This window comes from Solanum stenotomum, chromosome 10 (genome assembly GCF_019186545.1).
Source record: "Solanum stenotomum isolate F172 chromosome 10, ASM1918654v1, whole genome shotgun sequence".
NCBI lineage: Eukaryota > Viridiplantae > Streptophyta > Magnoliopsida > Solanales > Solanaceae > Solanum > Solanum stenotomum.
The window spans coordinates 53,494,953-53,512,277 of record NC_064291.1 but is presented as its reverse complement, the minus strand read 5'-3'; the positions used below and the strand labels follow the sequence as shown (position 1 = coordinate 53,512,277).

The window sequence follows — 17,325 nt, the reverse complement described above, 5'->3', positions numbered from 1 at the left end:
GATGTAAATGAGTGTACAAAGTTAAGTACAAAGCTGATGGGAGTGTCGAAAGGCTCAAGGCCAGACTTGTGGCTAAAGGCTTCACCCAACAAGAGGGACTTGATTATCATGATACATTCTCTCCTATTGTAAAAATGGTGACTGTAAGATGTGTCATTGTCTTAGCTGTTCAGTTTAATTGGTCCCTTTTACAGATGGATGTATACAATGCCTTCCTCCAAGATGACCTCTTTGAAGAAGTTTATATGACTCTACCACCTGATTTCGGCAGCCAGGGGGAGACTAAGGTTTGCAGGCTGCTAAAATCATTATATGGCTTGAAGCAAGTCAGCAGACAGTGGAATTTGAAACTCACCACTGTACTTACATAATCAGGCTTTACTCAAAGTAAATTGGACTATTCATTGTTTACAAAAAGAGATGTTACTGATGGCATTGTGATCATACTTGTATATGTAGATGATCTTTTGATCACTGGTAATGATGAGGGATTGATTCAAGAGGCCAAAGATATTTTGCATCATAACTTCAAAATGAAATGCTTAGGACAGTTAAGGTACTTCCTTGGCATTGAGTTTGCAAATCCAAGAGTGGAATATTGATGAATCAAAAGAGATATGCTTTAGAATTGGTGCCAGAATGTGGTTTAGCTGGAGGAAAAGGAACCACAACTCCTCTTGAACAGAATCAGAAACTCACAAGTCAGGAATATGATCATTGTTTCAACATTACAGATGATGAAGAATTAGAGGACAGAAAAGTGTATCAAAGGCTAATTGGGAGATTATTGTATCTAGCTATGACAAGGCCTGACATTTCATTTGCTATACAACATCTAAGTCAGTTCATGCATGCTCATAAAAAATCACATTATGATGCAGCATTACATGTTGTGAGATACATTAAAAATCAGCCTGGTTTGGGATTGTTGATGAGCAGTAAGAAATCAGGAAAAATCAATGCTTTTTGTGATGCAGACTGGGCATCCTGTTTGTTGTCCAGAAAATCATTGACAGATTTTGGGATCAAACTTGGTGACTCTCTGATATCATGGAAATAAAAAAAAACAAAGCATAGTTTCAAGAAGCTCAGCAGAGGCAGAGTACAAGAGTATGGCAACAACAGTGGCAGAACTGGTTTGGCTGCAAGGTTTACTGCAGGAACTTGGAACACAAGTTGAATTGCCTATGGAACTGCACTGTGACAATAAAGTTGCAATGCAAATTGCCTCCAATCTCATGTATCATGAACGTACAAAGCACATAGAGATAGATTGTCACTTTATTAGAGAAAGGTTACAAGAAGGCATAATCAAGACAAAATATGTGGCAAGCAAGGAGCAGATGGCAGATATCTTCACCAAAGCACTTGGAAAACAACTACATAATGATATGTTGTTCAAGTTGGGAATGTTGGACATATTCCATCACCCAACTTGAGGGGGAGTGTTAAAATAAGTATTGTAAATAATTAGCTGATTAGTGAGTTTGTTAAGTCAGTTAGATTAATTACTTCTAATTAATTAGTCATTGTATATAAATAGTGATTCATTGTGTATGATGAACTAAGTCGGTTAAATCAATTCATTGTTATATTCCCCTTTCTTCTTCCCTCTTTCTGCAAACTGCTCTCAAATGGCTAGATGATAACATTCAATAAATTCATAATCTTGAATCTCCATAGGAATTGATGTGCCTTTGCTAGAGGTGGACTCAGTGGCAGAGCCACCATATCTTTAGGGGTTCATTCGAGTCCCCTTCGACGGAAAATTATATTATTTTTACATGATTAAAATAATTTTTTAGGTATATATAGTAGATGTCGAACCCCCTTCAGCTACTTCGTGTGTTTATTTCTTCAGATTTTGAACCTCTTATTGAAAATTTTGGCTCCGCCACTGAGTGGACTAATACTCTTGAGGATATTTATATTTACAAATGATGATTAGGATGCATTTATCTTAATTCCCTTTACTTTAACTAGAGCAAAATGCCTCTGCTAATTTAAAAGTAACTTTTAAATCATAACAAGTTGTTCAATGACAAGTATATATAGATAATTTTTCAAACGGTCACTAATCAGCTAATAATTAGTATCTCAAAAAGTCATCCAACTTTATTTAGTAAAACAAAAGTCACTCAATTAATGATAATTATCTCAAAAAGTCGCTCAAAATACAAAGCATATGAACTTAGAACTTAGAAGTATGATAAAATCAAATTTCTATAAAGTGGCATAAGAGGTTCTGTTACAATTTATTTCAAAGTTAGCACCCACAGATAACTAGCTAGCAGGTAGCCAATGTCATATGACTAACTGCTATAAGGATATTACAAACAAAACAAAATTCAACAAACTGTATGGTAAGAAACAACAGAGTTGTATAGTAACTGATCAGTTGCTAGTGCTATTTTTTCAAATTCCCAACTGACTCTGCACTTCCAAAATAGTCTTAGCAGAGTTCCTAAGTTGCTCAATTTCTTCATCAGTAAGATGCACATTCGTCACGCCCAAAACTCCACTTCTACCAAGCTGTGCAGGCAAGCTCAAAAACACATCGCCACCATCAATGCCATAGAATCCCTTTGCAAGAACCGAAACAGGATGAATCCTTCTTTGATCGCGAAGGATTGTTCGAGCCAAGTTAGCAACAGAGTAACCAATTGCCCATGATGTGTAACCTTTCAAACTAATCACTTCATATGCACTGTGCACAACTTCTTGGTGGATTTTTTCTAGTGTCTCTTTTTCCAAAGCAATTTGTTGCCTCTCAAGGAAACTGAGGACTGGCACTCCTCCTACACTAATGCCTGACCAAAGTGCCACTGAGCTATCACCATGCTCTCCAACAATGTATGCCTAGCAAAGTATAAATATCACATAGTATATTACTTTCACTTAAACAATACAGACAGAACATAAGTATACTTATATATGATGGTGTCCAATATCAATTACATGTTAAATTCGACTCAAATCTTTAGTAAATTCAATCGGAAAATCAAATTAATAATAAGTATAATGTAGGATTACACCGGATATATATGATGTTGTTGTAATGTGTTATAGCTCATTTTTGTCTGTCAATCTATGAAAATAGGTGTTTTATCCTTTCTATTTTCGTTTCAATCTAAGTCTTATTTAATCCTTCCATTCCAAAATAAGTGTCCTTTTAGCAATATGGGACGGATTATTAATAGACATGAAATAAGCTAAGGTGACACTTATTTTGGGACGAATCAACTATCTTTTAGCTATTCCCTCCATTCCAAAATACTTGTTACAATTTCCTTCTTGAGAGTCAAATGCCATGAACTTTAACCGACATTCTAAGATACATTTTATAATAGTTTTTGAATATTTGAACTTATTGAATTAATCTAATCTAATTTGGCTTGAAAATTAACCAATTTGGTTTTCTAGAAGTGAAGCGTGACAACAAATATCCCTATATCATTCGTATAGACATGTCACTTTTTATACTTAACAATATTTTTTCAATTCCAACATTCTATAACATATTTAAGACATACAGTTCAACAAACATTTTTGACTCATTATATACATTTTTAGTTTAAATTCAAAAGCCTCTTTCTACTTTTTAAAATTTCACGCCTGGTACACATGAAATGAAATGATATGGAGTTAAAACTCATTAATTAACTTAAGCCCTAACTAAAAACAAACTCAGAAATTTAGTGGAAAAATAGTCAATGAAGCACTAACCTGTACATCCTGGGCATTAACATCAAGATGATCCGCAATCAAAAACCGAAATCTAGAAGAATCCAAATTCGTTCCCGACCCGATAACCCGATTCGCCGGAAACCCAGACAATTTCCAAGCAACATACGTCAGCACATCTACCGGATTCGAAACTACTAGAAGCGTAGTGTCCGGCGAATACTTCACCAACGGCGGAATAATACTCTTAAACAGAGCCACATTCCTCTGCAACAAATTCAACCTACTCTCACCCAGATTCTGTCGGGCACCTGCAGTTACAATGCAAAGATCCGACCCGGAAGTAACCGAGTAATCAGTCGATGCGTTGATCTTCGTACGCGGCAGAAACGCTGCCGCGTGCTGAAGATCCAGCATTTCTCCTCGGAGCTTGTCGGATTTTGCGTCGACGAGTGCAAGCTCGTCGACTAGGTCTTGTGTTAGGATTGTTTGTGCAATTGCCATACCGACGTTTCCGACGCCGATGACGGAGATTTTGGTGTGGCGTTTTGTGGGTGAAGGAGGGGCAGCATTGGAAATTGACTTGAAAAAAACTTGGCTCAAGTCTAGACCACCAGGGCCAAGTGATGAAGATGAGCTACTATTTTTCATGATTAATTGTAATATTGTATTGTGTATTTTCTAGTAGAGAAATTAAGGTTTTTGGTGAATGAAGGAGGCAAATGGTGTAGTTATATAGAGAGATTAGCGACGGAAAGAGAAAAAAATAATGGGAAAGTTGGTGCAATGTGTTGGATTTTTCAACGGTCAATCTTCCGAGAAGCATTGGAAAAAAAAAACAAATTCTCTTTCGTAAAATAGTACTAGTATATTATTTATAATTACAACGATGTTGTCCGTTTTCATTTTGTGAAAGTTTTCGAACCTAACTAGGATAGAAAAATTGATAAGGAGAATAGACGAAATTATACCTAAAAGAACAGTTATAAAGAGCTCATCCATCCTAGCGGGTTCATTGTTTATGCGGAACACTACATTCTTTTACTTCGAAATGCACTATTCCAAAGTTGAGGTAAAAAATAAGTACTACTTGATAGAAAAGAAAGAGGCTTTCAGCTACTTAATTTTAGCAAATCAAAAAAAAATAAAATTACTTAGTACAATATGATCAAATTTAAAAATAAAAATATTATTAACAAAATTAATTAATAAGATACATCTCGAATGCGTTAAAACGGAGGGAGTATTGTGATATCTTTTCAATTGAGTTGAATTTTTACTTTTTACGATAGTTAAAATATCAAGTCTAATTTTAGGAAAGAAAATAAAGCTTACATGTAATATAATATAACAATTGGTGGGATTTTAAAGACTTTGAAAATTGAGACGGTGCATTTTTTCATTTGATAACTTATAATGCGGCCATTAATTTGCTCCATGTTTAATTAATGCTTCAAAACTAGGGGTGGTTTCAGAGCTGGCTATAGATTTATACATCTATTACTTTAACTATTAACTTTGTTGAGTTGAATTATATTAACTAATAAGCACACACGTTAACACAGAAGCATGTATTTATTCACTTTTTTAGATAATATATGTAATGAATGAATATCATAATGTGTTTATAATAAGAGGTATTATGAAAAGAAATTAATATACAGTGACATTGTGCAGAGTGAACTGTTAGTAGCATAACTTTATTTTTCTCGTAACCATATATAGATATTATCCATTGTTGTAGTTAATTTAATCTCATAATGTAAAAAAATCTTTGAACTGTTATGTTAGCACAAAAAATAAATTAGTAACGAATAATGCAGCGAGTTTTCAAATGGTGGGGTATAAGCTAAATAAAGACGACTATCTAGAAAAGTAAAATAGATTTCTTGCTACCCAATTCGACAAAAATCACGTCAAATACGTAAAAGAGGTCGACTTATTTCACAAGAAAACAATTTTTATTCGAGAAGTTTTCTTTTTGAGTGTGATTATATTCGAATAATAAGTTGTATTCAAATTAAGATTTATATCCTAGATTCTCCTCTTTATAATAGTACATACATATTCTCAATGTCCCTCTTAATATGCCCACGTCTCTTACTACCTCTGTCTCGGTTTACATGATGTATTATCCTTTTTAGTTAGTTTAAAAAAAATGACACGCTTCTATATTAAGTAACAATTTAACTTTAAAATGTCTATTTTATCTTCAATAAAATGATTTATACCTACACAAATTTATATCATTCATTTTAGACCACAAATTTTAAAACTCTTTCTTTTTTTCTTAAAATTTGCGCCGAGTCAAACTAACTTATATAGGAAAGATGGAGTATAAAATTAAAATAAATTAGAACATTCCAATTCTCAACAGTTCTTTTACAGTTGGTATCCCTTGTCATTTATTAATTATTAACATAACACTCATTATAAACCATTTTTATATTATAAGACCCATTTGACCTCATTACATGTTAAAATAGCAGCATATTAGGCACACAATGGTCAAATTAGAGCAGTGCTTATAATAAATATTGATGACTAAAGAAAAAAAACAAGTGTGGAGAAAATCACAATAGCTAGCTAGCGTACATTGGAAGTACGATTACTTATTTAATTTTCCTTTATAAACACGGTTTATTAATATGTGTTTTTCGTAAAATTCAACCATGAAAAGTAGTAGAAGTTGCTTTTGTACAGTAACATTATAGAATATTGATTATGCCCACTGATTAATTAAAACTAGGCCGTTGTTTAGCATTGTTTCTGCCAGCGGTATTAGTAAAAATTATTAATTCCATGGTTTGTCAAAAAGCCTAAAGCCTGTTAGTACCGAAATAATTAGGTGTAATGCGGAAGCTAGCAAAATAAACCTCGAAAGATCATGAGTAAGAAGACAAAAGAGAAATATATCAAAAGACACAAAGATTTAACGTGGTTCGGTCAACCGACTTACATCCACAAAAGAGATGAGCAATCCACTATATAAATATGAGAGAAAAATATAGAGAGAAATAACCTTAATCAATTCACTCAGAATACATGGGAGGTCCACACTAGTGATAACATATCAAACGTGTGTCCCACAAATTCTCCCCTAACCAAAACTCTCAAAGCTCCTAGGACTACATTATGAATGTTGATTATGTTAGAAGAAACAAGTCTCTATTTATAGAGTTCTAAACTTTTTCCTAGGACTAGCCAATCATAAACCGTTTTTTAAAAAGAAAACCTATTTATGGTAAGAAATTCATGGCAAATAATACCCAACAAAGCCAAGGTTTTTTTTTTCTCGAAACCCATCATGGATCGCGCCTGTCTCCACTATTTTATTCTTGCCTTGATCATTCCTTTAATTTATATCAATATCAATATCAATATGTTTGAACATTAGTTCTTTGAGTATTTATAAAATAAAATTTCCAGATGAAGCGGTGTTGTGTGACATCATTTTCACTAAGACGCACCTATTTCTGTGGTGATCCATAATTGATCTTCAAATTCTAAATCTGCCTCTCCGCTAGCTATCGTAAACGTGACTAGCTAGGATTAAGGACCTCTATACCTTTGCTTTTCTTTTCCAGCTAAAAGATCATAAAAAGTGGTCATTGTTTTCACCTTTTCAAGATGTAAGCAAAATAATGCAAATTAAACATATTTCCAAATTTAAGGGTCCGTTTGGGTTATAGAACGCTCTCTTGCACATTGATATTGTCTCCTTGAAGAAAATTGGTGAAACAATCTTAGACATAATTAGACAATTAAAAGGAAATTAACGGTAATGCTATAATAAAACGATCTTTTTTATATACTATTTTTACGAGGATGAATAATTAAATATTATTTTCACTTATTTTCAATGTAATTTAAACTTTTTACAGTAATCTATCAATTGATGGGAGAGATGTATCTCGTATTTCCTTTATAATATTACTATACTAATTTTTAGACTTTAGTTATAGATAAGTATGAGGTGTCAAGTAATAAGAAAATAATAAAAAAAAAATTACATAATATGACAAATACATATTTAGATTGTTTTAAGATACATAACTATAGTTTCAAAAAGGAATCGACCGGGCCACAGAAGTTGTGGACATGTGATTTAACTTGATATAAAGTCAAGAATCATACTAAAGGTTGACATGCCGCAAATTCTATTGAAGGAGAGAGGTGCCTTCGAGAATATATATATATAGTGCAATGTGGCTATCGTTCATTGTTACTTGGTACCATAAGGTATTGAGTTAAGTCCCACTTAAAATGTATGTACCATGAATTCGGATTTGTTCAGCCACGAATAGACACCTTGATAACAAGGGAAATCAAAAACAATGTAATAATACTTCATTCGTTTCAATTTATTTGTCTTACTTCCTTTTTAGTCTGTTTAAAAAAAAAATTCTCTATTTTTTTATGACTTTTTAATTTCAACTTTTCGCATGACAGGTTTAAGATCAAAAGAGTAATAACATTTTGGTACACTCAATATATATATATTTAGTTTAAGTCAACAAGATTTAATTTATTTTTTTTAAAATTGTGTATCAAGTTAAAACTAGACAAATAAATTGAAACGGTGGGAGTAACTATTTCTCCTAGCAAGTGATAATTGACGAAGGACTAATTTCGAATTAAGTTATACTCGACGGACCAAAACTATATTTTGCAAAAAAACCATCGAACAATTGCTTTTGGAAGAATCAGACTTGTTGAAGTGGACTGTGGACTCGAAATTCGTCGTCTCTCGAGCTTCGCCGGAGCCATGGAAGCATTAGCAAAGCTGGAGAGACTCCAGACTGACTCCTCCAGCGCATCCATTCACCATCTCTGCAAAAGAAACGTTCTGGTACCTCCTTTTTTCGCAATTCGCGTATTACTTTATCGGATAATTAACTTGTACTGTATGTACGATTTCAAATTGGGCATAATATGAAATTGTCTTTTCCGGCATGTAGAATAAGCAGTAGAAGGTTGCTTACATTTTAGTTCAAGCGTGTTATTTGCTACAGTATTGTATAAATGCAAACTTATAGGATGAAATCTAGCTTTTTAGATGATGAAGACGAAAATTAGTCATAATGTATCTTTGGGACAGGGAAAATGTAAAAGGCTGTGAAAAGTAAATGTGCCATGTGTTGAGTTATCTGTTAAAGAAATTCCGAATCAAATATGTATATGGAGCTTTCATGAGTAGCAGTGAAGGATTTGAAGGTATTAAGAAAAAACTCACTAAATTAACACTCGATTAATTAATAATCTCTCTAAGATAATAATTTCTTCCGGTCCCGACTTGGGTCAATGGAAAAAATCACTCATTTCAATAAGATAATATATTTTCAGAAGACCCCTATATAAATATATGGTCTCATTAATATTATAAATTAATAATTCTTTAAAAGTACAAATATATCTAAGAAAATTTAGTGAAATATGATTCTATTATGTTCTGTTTTTTGTTAAAATTTAAATCTAGTTTAAGCTTATCTCTAGCTTTTTTTATTGCAACCAAAAAGATCTGTGTTGTCTTTTCTAATTGCACCATAAAATTGTGAAGAGTTCTAGATGTAAGTGTTTCCTTACGCGTAACTGGTTTCAAAGGTATTGTATCATCTTCAACTTTATCATCAATATTATTTTTCCAATGATATCCACAATTTGTAATAAGCTATGGACCTCTGAACATGTATCATTTTCACCAATCCAATAGGTTATTAACGTCCATTTTATTGCGGTAATCGAGATCATTAATCATGACCTCAAGTTCATGAATGACGTGTTCACAAGTGAGTTCTTTCAAATTCTTTGAGATTTTATCCCTGTACAATTTTTTCAGTGTCGAACACTCTTTAAATTAATAAATATTAATTTATCGATTAAATAATACCTCTACAAAATAATAATATTTCATGGTCCCGCCTATATTAATTTAGAGAGATTTTATTGTAATCTTTAAATGAATGAAATACGCGATATATGGAGATGTGTATTTTCTCTTGTTTCTTTTAGTGTATAAATTGAACATCTTACTGACTTCAAAGAGGAAAATGGTGAACATCTTTTATTGCTGGACAGTGGAGTAGACATTATGATAGTCCTACTCTAATGAAACTGATGAAATATTTCGTAGGGAGATTACGCTGTCAAAACTATTTGCAGCTAATGTAATGTTGGAATGGGACTGATTACAAAATAAAAAAGAAGCAGCATCAAATCATGGATTGAAGATATTATAAACTATCATCAAAGGAAAATTGGTGAGCTATTGATTGCATTTTGTGGTAGTTGCAGACTTGCAGGATGCTATTATGACTTAGGCTTCACATGTATAGTGTAGATAAAGAACATGATTTGGAAGCAGAGTTTTTTTCTAGGAGTACAAAAAAACTTATATACAGGACTGACTTTAAATTGTATGTCATACTTTTTTTAGGAAAAGTACATTCAAACAACCAATTATTATTTTCAAAAATTATATTCAAAGACAACTCCAACTTCAAAATTCCAAATAAAGTGAAAAATTATTTGTAGTAGTATGTTGAATTTAGGATTTTATCTATGACACTATGTGACTATCTATTTTGAGATTATTACTCTTTTGGAGCAGTTTTGATCATACGTTTCAAGTAAATTAGTCAAGTTGAGTAATTTTGCTTGTTTTTAGAAATTGGGGATATAAATCATAATTAGAAAAATCATATTCTAAATATTCTTTGCCAAAAGTTTGGCGAACTCCAACATTAAAAATTTCAAATAAAGTGAAAAATATTTGATTTTCATGGTCAAACTCCCACTTAGAGGAAGCTTATCTCGATTGGGAGGCCCGGCCAGAGGGGAATCATCTCTCCATAGTTTACCTAGGTATGCACTGTGTGCACCAGAAAAGGAAGAACCAGATGCCCATCCTAGCATGCCGAGGGTGTTAAGTGTCCCATATTGGTTCAGGGTATGGGTTGTTGTCTTCTTATATAATATTGAGCGATCCTCACCCATGAGCTTACTTTTTAGATTTTCCACATTGGTTAAAGGAATAATAGTTGTCTCCTTATATGGTCTCGGCCAATCGTCATCTCATGAACTAATTTTTGAGATTAGATTTGGTTCAAGATCCATTTTCTTCACAATTCAAAAGTTTGATATTTCCTGGACTTTGTTAGCTCCATGGTAATTGTGTAGTCTAAAAAAAAACATGTATCACCATTGGAAGGGAAAGAAGGATTGTTTCATCAAGTGCAATATTGCCCGCTAAATGATAATGCTCCCAAATGTGTAATTACTAATTTGGAATGTAAATATAGCAGAACCTGAGTTCAAAGAACAGGATACATGTTAGCTGATTTTTTCTTACATTGTAGAATCACCATTAGCTCTCTGGAGATTCCTTTTATAGCCTGTTGGAGTTAGTTACGTTGGATAATGCTCAAAAGTAGTGAACAAAGGAGATATCAGAGAAGAACATGGGATGTTATCCCACAAACTGTTACTTTGTGCTGTTTGGAGAAAATAAACCATAGGGCTTTTTAAGGATCAGAAAAGTTCTTAATCAAATTCTGTCTATCTCTTTGTTTTGTTTTGTTTTTTCAAAATTTCTCGGGAATGAAAGTGATTCCTTCTTGTATGGATCATTGGATGAACTTTGTAGGTAGGAATACATACCTTAATTCCCAGTTATGTGTATGTCTTCTATGTGCGCAATTTCCCTTTTCTGTAAAAAATAACCTCATCAAATGTAAAATAAGGACTTTTAACCCACTCTTGTTATTTTGACAAGAGTTATAACCCACTCTTTCCATTCCATTCAAACACAGCATAAGGGAGTTCTCAGTTTACTTAAACTCTTTATTTTTGTTGTTCTCCAAATGTCTACCATATTCATGCCCATTTCTAGACGTCTTAACCAATCTGGATCGTTTATGTCCTAGAAGGCTTTTTTGCTAAATTTGATCTGAGCAGCTCTTGTTTTATGTTCAACTTATCAGGAGATTATCCATGTTGCTTGTCCTACACTAAAGTTTCATTTTAGGTTTATAATCTTATCTTCTTGTTGAAGATCTTCAACTATTTGGGTACTCCATTGCATTAAAGAAAGTTCAACCTTGTTAATGGCTTCACCAGGCACCTTAAAGATGTTAGAAGGGTGTCTGGCAGCATGGACTACTGGAACAAATCGACAATTGTTATTTTAATGCTTGGATGGCCTGAAAAAATCTCATACTGGAATTTCTTTCCTTACTTCTTTACATGAATGGTTTACTTCAGTTCTAGATTCTCTCTGAGCAACTCCAAAGTAATTCCTTGAGAGTGGCAATGAATGTGTTAACTACTTTTGGCCTTTGGATTCGATACCTTACTAAAAACACGACAGTTAGAAAGCATAATTTTTTAAAGATGGACTTGTTTTATGCATTCTTTTTATCATTCATATGCATTATGATTGTTGACCTGTTCCAACCATGTCTTTACTGGGAGCAAAGAAATTTGGATGCTCTAAGTTTCTGAGGTCTGAAGTGTTCTGTGGGGTCGTCATTATGTTTGAGCAGTTCAGATAGAATGATTTTAGAAACTGAATACCTTATGCAGTGAGGCTGGATCCTGAGGAGATATCAGCAAAGCTGACTGGTTATGAAAAAATAACGCAGTCACATGTATTGGCATGAGGACCTACATACCGGTACTCTGTCTCTCTGTTTTTTCGCTGTAATTGTCATAATGTTTCCCAAGATTCTTCTGCTTACAGTTTCACATATGAGTTGTTCCCATGTCACTTCCCACATTAGTTATTGAAATGTTGTGCAGCTCGTCAAAGTCATTACATTCTCTAATGCTGCTGCTGATAGTAGCTAATGCCATATCGGCTAGCTTCTGAGTTGCTTCTAATGAAAGCCAAGATTAGGTGAATAACACGGTTATGAAGGTTTTAACTGGACTAGAACACTTATGTTGCAAATTATTGATTCCTCCTACGTATTGTTGGTTAAAACACACAATATCTGTCTTTCTTGCCTCCTGCACTCATTTGCATCACATCAAGGTATATTATCTAGTGCAACCTTCTTGTCCATTGCTGTTTGCTGTAGCTTGAGCAAATTGGGCCCTGCTAGTTGCCAGGGTCAGTTCCTGTCACTCTCTTGCTTACACCAATTGCTAATAATATGTGATACATGTTTAGGGGTCCCTATTTTTCCACTTTTAGACGAAAAGTGGACTATTTGGTATGTGTTTTACTCTCCATCATTCTCTTCAATAAATGGACTCTATGCTATTCATTGTGCCAGCTGTGCTACTGCTCACTGTTCCTAAAATCTGTATCTGTCAATGTTGTTGATCTAGATGTGCAGCCTGCCAGTTTTTCTCACTTTGTCATTACCTCACATTAGAGGCCACTTCAATTACCCTTTCGCCTACAATTAAATTACATATAAGAAGCTTTCCTTTTTGCAACTAGTAGGCAGCAGAGGAAAGGCCACCGCGACTTGTTCAACAACTAACGAATTATGTTTAGCTGAAAAAAGCTAACCTTTTAAAGTGATAGGTGAAGAAATACTTTATTGATGATTCTCTTCGTGAATACATTTATTAAATTATTCAGCCTTAGACATCCACTGTTTAAAGCCAAACATCAACTATTATGGAAAATAGTTGTGTACTACTATATAACTGTAATTCATTCTAATTTTACCAGGTGATTTTGGATGAAGCAATCACCAACCTCAATCCTGACTTCTTCTGGTTTGGAGTTGATGAGATTGATCTTAAACTGGGGATCAGAACATCAGAATTCATCAATTTTGTGAAACCATTCATTGTCAACTGTAGTGAAAAATCCCCTCAATTAGGTAAAATGGGTACTGCTGTAGTCATTTTTGCTCTGTGAAACTTGCAAAATGCTTCTATTTGATTTTACTTCAAAATTAGTTTCCAGGCTGTGTGACGTGATTGTGATTCGTCAATAGTTGGGTCTGCCCCTCTTGCATTGTGATCTCTGGTTAAAGATAGAGGGATCCCAACCATCCTACGACATCCCTGGTGGTAGAATGATCAACATAGTTGCCACATCTCAATACTGATTGATTGCAAAAGGATAGAACTGCAGCTGCAAGCCCAATTGTCCTGCGCTCAGGTTCTTATATATAGAATTATGTTCGTATAATTTTAAACTGATTTTCCCCTTCCTGTTTTCTGTAATGCGATCGGTGATGAAAGCAATTGCTTATTCTCTTTTTATTGATGTTTGAATTTGGGATCTTTTCTAGTTAGGTGTTAGCTTTAAACAATTGTATGAATTTCCTCTTAAAAAAGACCATTTCTAGATACAAAATAGAAAAAATTAGGTATGACATTTGAGGTCAGGATAAATGCAGAAAACAGTAAACTAATCCTTCCAATTTGTTGAGACTCTTATTACTTGCTGCCTTCAATTGGTTTGGGTTATGCTAGATGATTCGGGTTATGACCCAAACTTTGGATGGGTGGGTTGAGTCTTGATCCGATAATCTATTTGATTCAATCCGCCCAACCAAACTCAAGAACAAGAGGGGACAAATAGCAAATTTGTTGCCTGCTTATGGCTGTGCACATAATAAATGACAAAAATAGATTTGGTTTCTTGGATAGCAAATGCAAAGGACTTTAAAAAAGAGACAAAAAACAGAAACTACCACATAACTATCTCCATCATTAAAGAAGAAACCAACCAACACACTCACAGCAGAGAGACCCACTGCTACTTTTTTTCCTATATATTTATATGCACTCTTTCTTTTTTTTTAATATAAGGTACACTTGATAAAAACAAGACAATAATATGAGGGACCATATACATCCACATCATGCCCTCAATAAACCTCAACCATATGCATTAATGTAACATAATATATAACATTGATATTTTTTGCTAGGAGTTTTGCAATTTTTAGTCATTTCTATTTGTACATACATGGAGTATGATCTCATCTAGGATTCTCCTTCATTTGCCAAACAATAATAATAATTTTAAGAAGAAAAAAAAAACGAAAACTGACAGGTCTCACATACGTATAAACGAGAAAATAAAATACATATAAGTATATGATGATTTTCATCTACAATATATTTTAGTGTTTCGTGTTGTGAATAGGTGGTTTTCTATGGGGTTGTGCATAATCCATAACTACTACGTCTTCCACGAGTTCCTTTTCAATGGAGTTCACTGCTTCTTCCTCGTGTTGTGTTGACAGTGGAGATTCTAGCATCAACCGCGATTCTCTCCTTGATATCTGCATAAAATGTTCGGTATAAGTACTTAACTTATATACATCGATAGTGTTTTCAAAGAATCCATGCATTTTACATTTTAACCTCTTATAGCACGTAAAAGATATATAGACTTACATATCAAGTGATTATACATAGAAATTGCATCTATGTTGTCCTTTAAGTTGACGACAATGTGCATGTCGATAGTTGATAAAAAATGAAATACAAATCTTGGACTCCGCTTATTTTAACAATAAAAAACAGGATTCTTGGGTCACAAAAGAAGTTTTATTGTTTCTTATAATTATTAAGTATGAGGGTAAAACTTGTCTTTTCCAAAAAATACTGCATCATATAATATATAGTACTAATTTTAATTATTCAGTGACATGAATTAATTAAACACTAATTATATTGTGTAGAGCTAGAGAGAGAGAAATTAGAGTTTTACCTTTACTTGAGCTCCCTCATGAAACGATATCTCAACCTTGTTTCCTGTTAGTCACAACACATATTTCGTCATATATAAGAAAATTACTAAAGGGTAAATTAACGTTGTAAAGAAGAAAAAAAGTTGCATTCATGAATTTAAAAGGAAGCAAAACATAAAAAATAAAATAAAAATTCCCTCTATTTTTTTTATCTGTTCTTGAAAATATTGTCACTCATAACATGGGAAAATATGACATTAATTCTAAAGTCACCAAACAAGCTTGGTTAGGTGAGTTACAAAGGAAGTAATACATAAAATGTGAGTTTCTTTTCTTCTTCTTTTTTCATACATAGACTATGTTGTTACCTTAGACAATAATGATCGGGTATTATATATATGTACAACCTTATAGTTATTGAGAGATATTGAGTAAATAAAAGTATATTTTCTTTAGTAGCTCAAGTTTTTCAGATAACATGGTCATAATTTCAATATGATATCATAGCAGGCAAGAGGTTTTGCCGCATGGATTTGAGTCTCACTACCATATATATATATATATATATATATACTTATTAAAAAGAATTTCCACGTGTTTAAATCATCGAACCCACCGGGTGTAGTGAGGTATAATTTAATAAAAGTAAGCTCTGAAAGGAACTACACAAGCTATGACAATTAACATGTTTCAACAATAACGGAAATTTTTAACGTGCCAAAACTACCTTTATTTTCTTCATCGTCTAATTGATTTCGTGCAACAATTGATGTCTTTTTCCACATAAGTTTTCCATCATCTTTTCCAATATCTTCAGACATAATTATTCTTCCTTCTGTTTTTGATGTGTCACTAGTCATAATTGTTATATCCTGCAAATAAACAAGGACAAGTTACATATTTGGTCGGTCAGTCAAAATAATTACACTCTCTAGTAAAAGATACTAGTATATATTGGCTAGAGAGTATTGCTATTATTTTGATGGACGGTTATACAAATCAAGAAGGAAAGAAATATTTGTGAGCAAACCTTGCTAGAGAGTAGTATTTTGTTTTCTTTATCATCAACACTTGCTAGTGGTCTAGCACTACATGCATGAAGAGAAATACAAACCAAAAGATAAACAAGAAACTTAGACATATTGATGAACATTTTTTTGTTTTTTTTTGGGCAAGCTTATGAATATAATAGGTTATAGGGTATTATTTTCTTGAAAATATTGCGACTTGGTAGCTAGCTAGGGTTGTGTTGGGATATTGGCAATGAATTTAGTGGGCATATAAGTAGTAGGAAAAGGGCAATGAATGGCATTAAATGCAGGTTTTGTAGGGAGATGAAGGTAGAACATGCAGGTGCTTGGATATGCTCATCCTTCACTACATTTTTGAAGATATTGGCGGCCTCCCCATGTCTCCTCCTTCCTTTAAACTTCTCAATCACCATGGCCCCACTCGGATTTAGACATAGAGACGGATTCAGAATTTAATTTGTTCCGTATAATAATTAACGTTTTTAATTTATTAATGTTGACTCATTGTTTATTTGAAATTATGAATTCAAATTCAATCAACAATAACATGTCTAGTGAGATTCCACAAGTGAAATCTGGAGAGAGTGATCGAGTTGTATGCCAACCTAAGTTACTAGAGAATGTGGTTGCAACGTAACACCTTCTTGTGTGTGAATTAATTAGTGACTCTACGTGATATTTTGATAAAATTGAATGACTTTTCATTACAAAAAGATTAATAGTTTACTCACTTTAATTAATTTCTAAGATATTAAAATTATGCAAAGTTGAATGATTTAGGTCAAGTTTATTAATGTTGTTCAAGAATGAATAAAATCAAAAGGAAAAGGGGTCATTGGTGATATATAGATATCGATATAGGATATATATACACAATGGAAAAATATAAATAACATTTTTTGATGGATAAGGATAGGAAGATCTATTGGCCCGGGGAAGTA

At 33.2% G+C, this 17,325-nt stretch overlaps 2 protein-coding genes across 2 annotated transcripts; both read right to left on the bottom strand.

Annotated features, from left to right (window-relative positions):
• Window positions 1-2,206: 2,206 nt before the first annotated feature.
• LOC125842639 (L-lactate dehydrogenase B-like) lies at window positions 2,207-4,421 on the bottom strand. Its single transcript, XM_049521960.1, has 2 exons — window positions 3,727-4,421; window positions 2,207-2,859 (listed from the first exon to the last, which is right to left on the bottom strand). Exons 1-2 carry the CDS (start codon window positions 4,333-4,335, stop codon window positions 2,416-2,418), a joined length of 1,053 nt encoding a protein of 350 aa, XP_049377917.1. The 5' UTR covers window positions 4,336-4,421; the 3' UTR covers window positions 2,207-2,415.
• A 10,019-nt stretch (window positions 4,422-14,440) lies between these two features.
• On the bottom strand, window positions 14,441-16,848 carry LOC125842464 (uncharacterized). The gene is made up of 4 exons (XM_049521758.1): window positions 16,384-16,848; window positions 16,081-16,225; window positions 15,374-15,417; window positions 14,441-14,942 (listed from the first exon to the last, which is right to left on the bottom strand). Exons 1-4 carry the CDS (start codon window positions 16,504-16,506, stop codon window positions 14,781-14,783), a joined length of 474 nt encoding a protein of 157 aa, XP_049377715.1. The 5' UTR covers window positions 16,507-16,848; the 3' UTR covers window positions 14,441-14,780.
• Window positions 16,849-17,325: the final 477 nt, after the last annotated feature.

Excerpts from the sequence above, each read along its gene's own strand:
- LOC125842639 (XM_049521960.1), bottom strand. The coding sequence starts at position 4,335 with ATGAAAAATAGTAGCTCATCTTCATCACTTGGCCCTGGTGGTCTAGAC. Across the intron at positions 2,860-3,726 it reads TTAATGCCCAGGATGTACAG|GCATACATTGTTGGAGAGCA; the intron begins GTTAGTGCTTCA and ends ATACTTTGCTAG.
- LOC125842464 (XM_049521758.1), bottom strand. The coding sequence starts at position 16,506 with ATGTTCATCAATATGTCTAAGTTTCTTGTTTATCTTTTGGTTTGTATT. Across the intron at positions 15,418-16,080 it reads AGACGATGAAGAAAATAAAG|GAAACAAGGTTGAGATATCG; the intron begins GTAGTTTTGGCA and ends TGTGACTAACAG. Across the intron at positions 14,943-15,373 it reads ATGAGGGAGCTCAAGTAAAG|ATATCAAGGAGAGAATCGCG; the intron begins GTAAAACTCTAA and ends CATTTTATGCAG.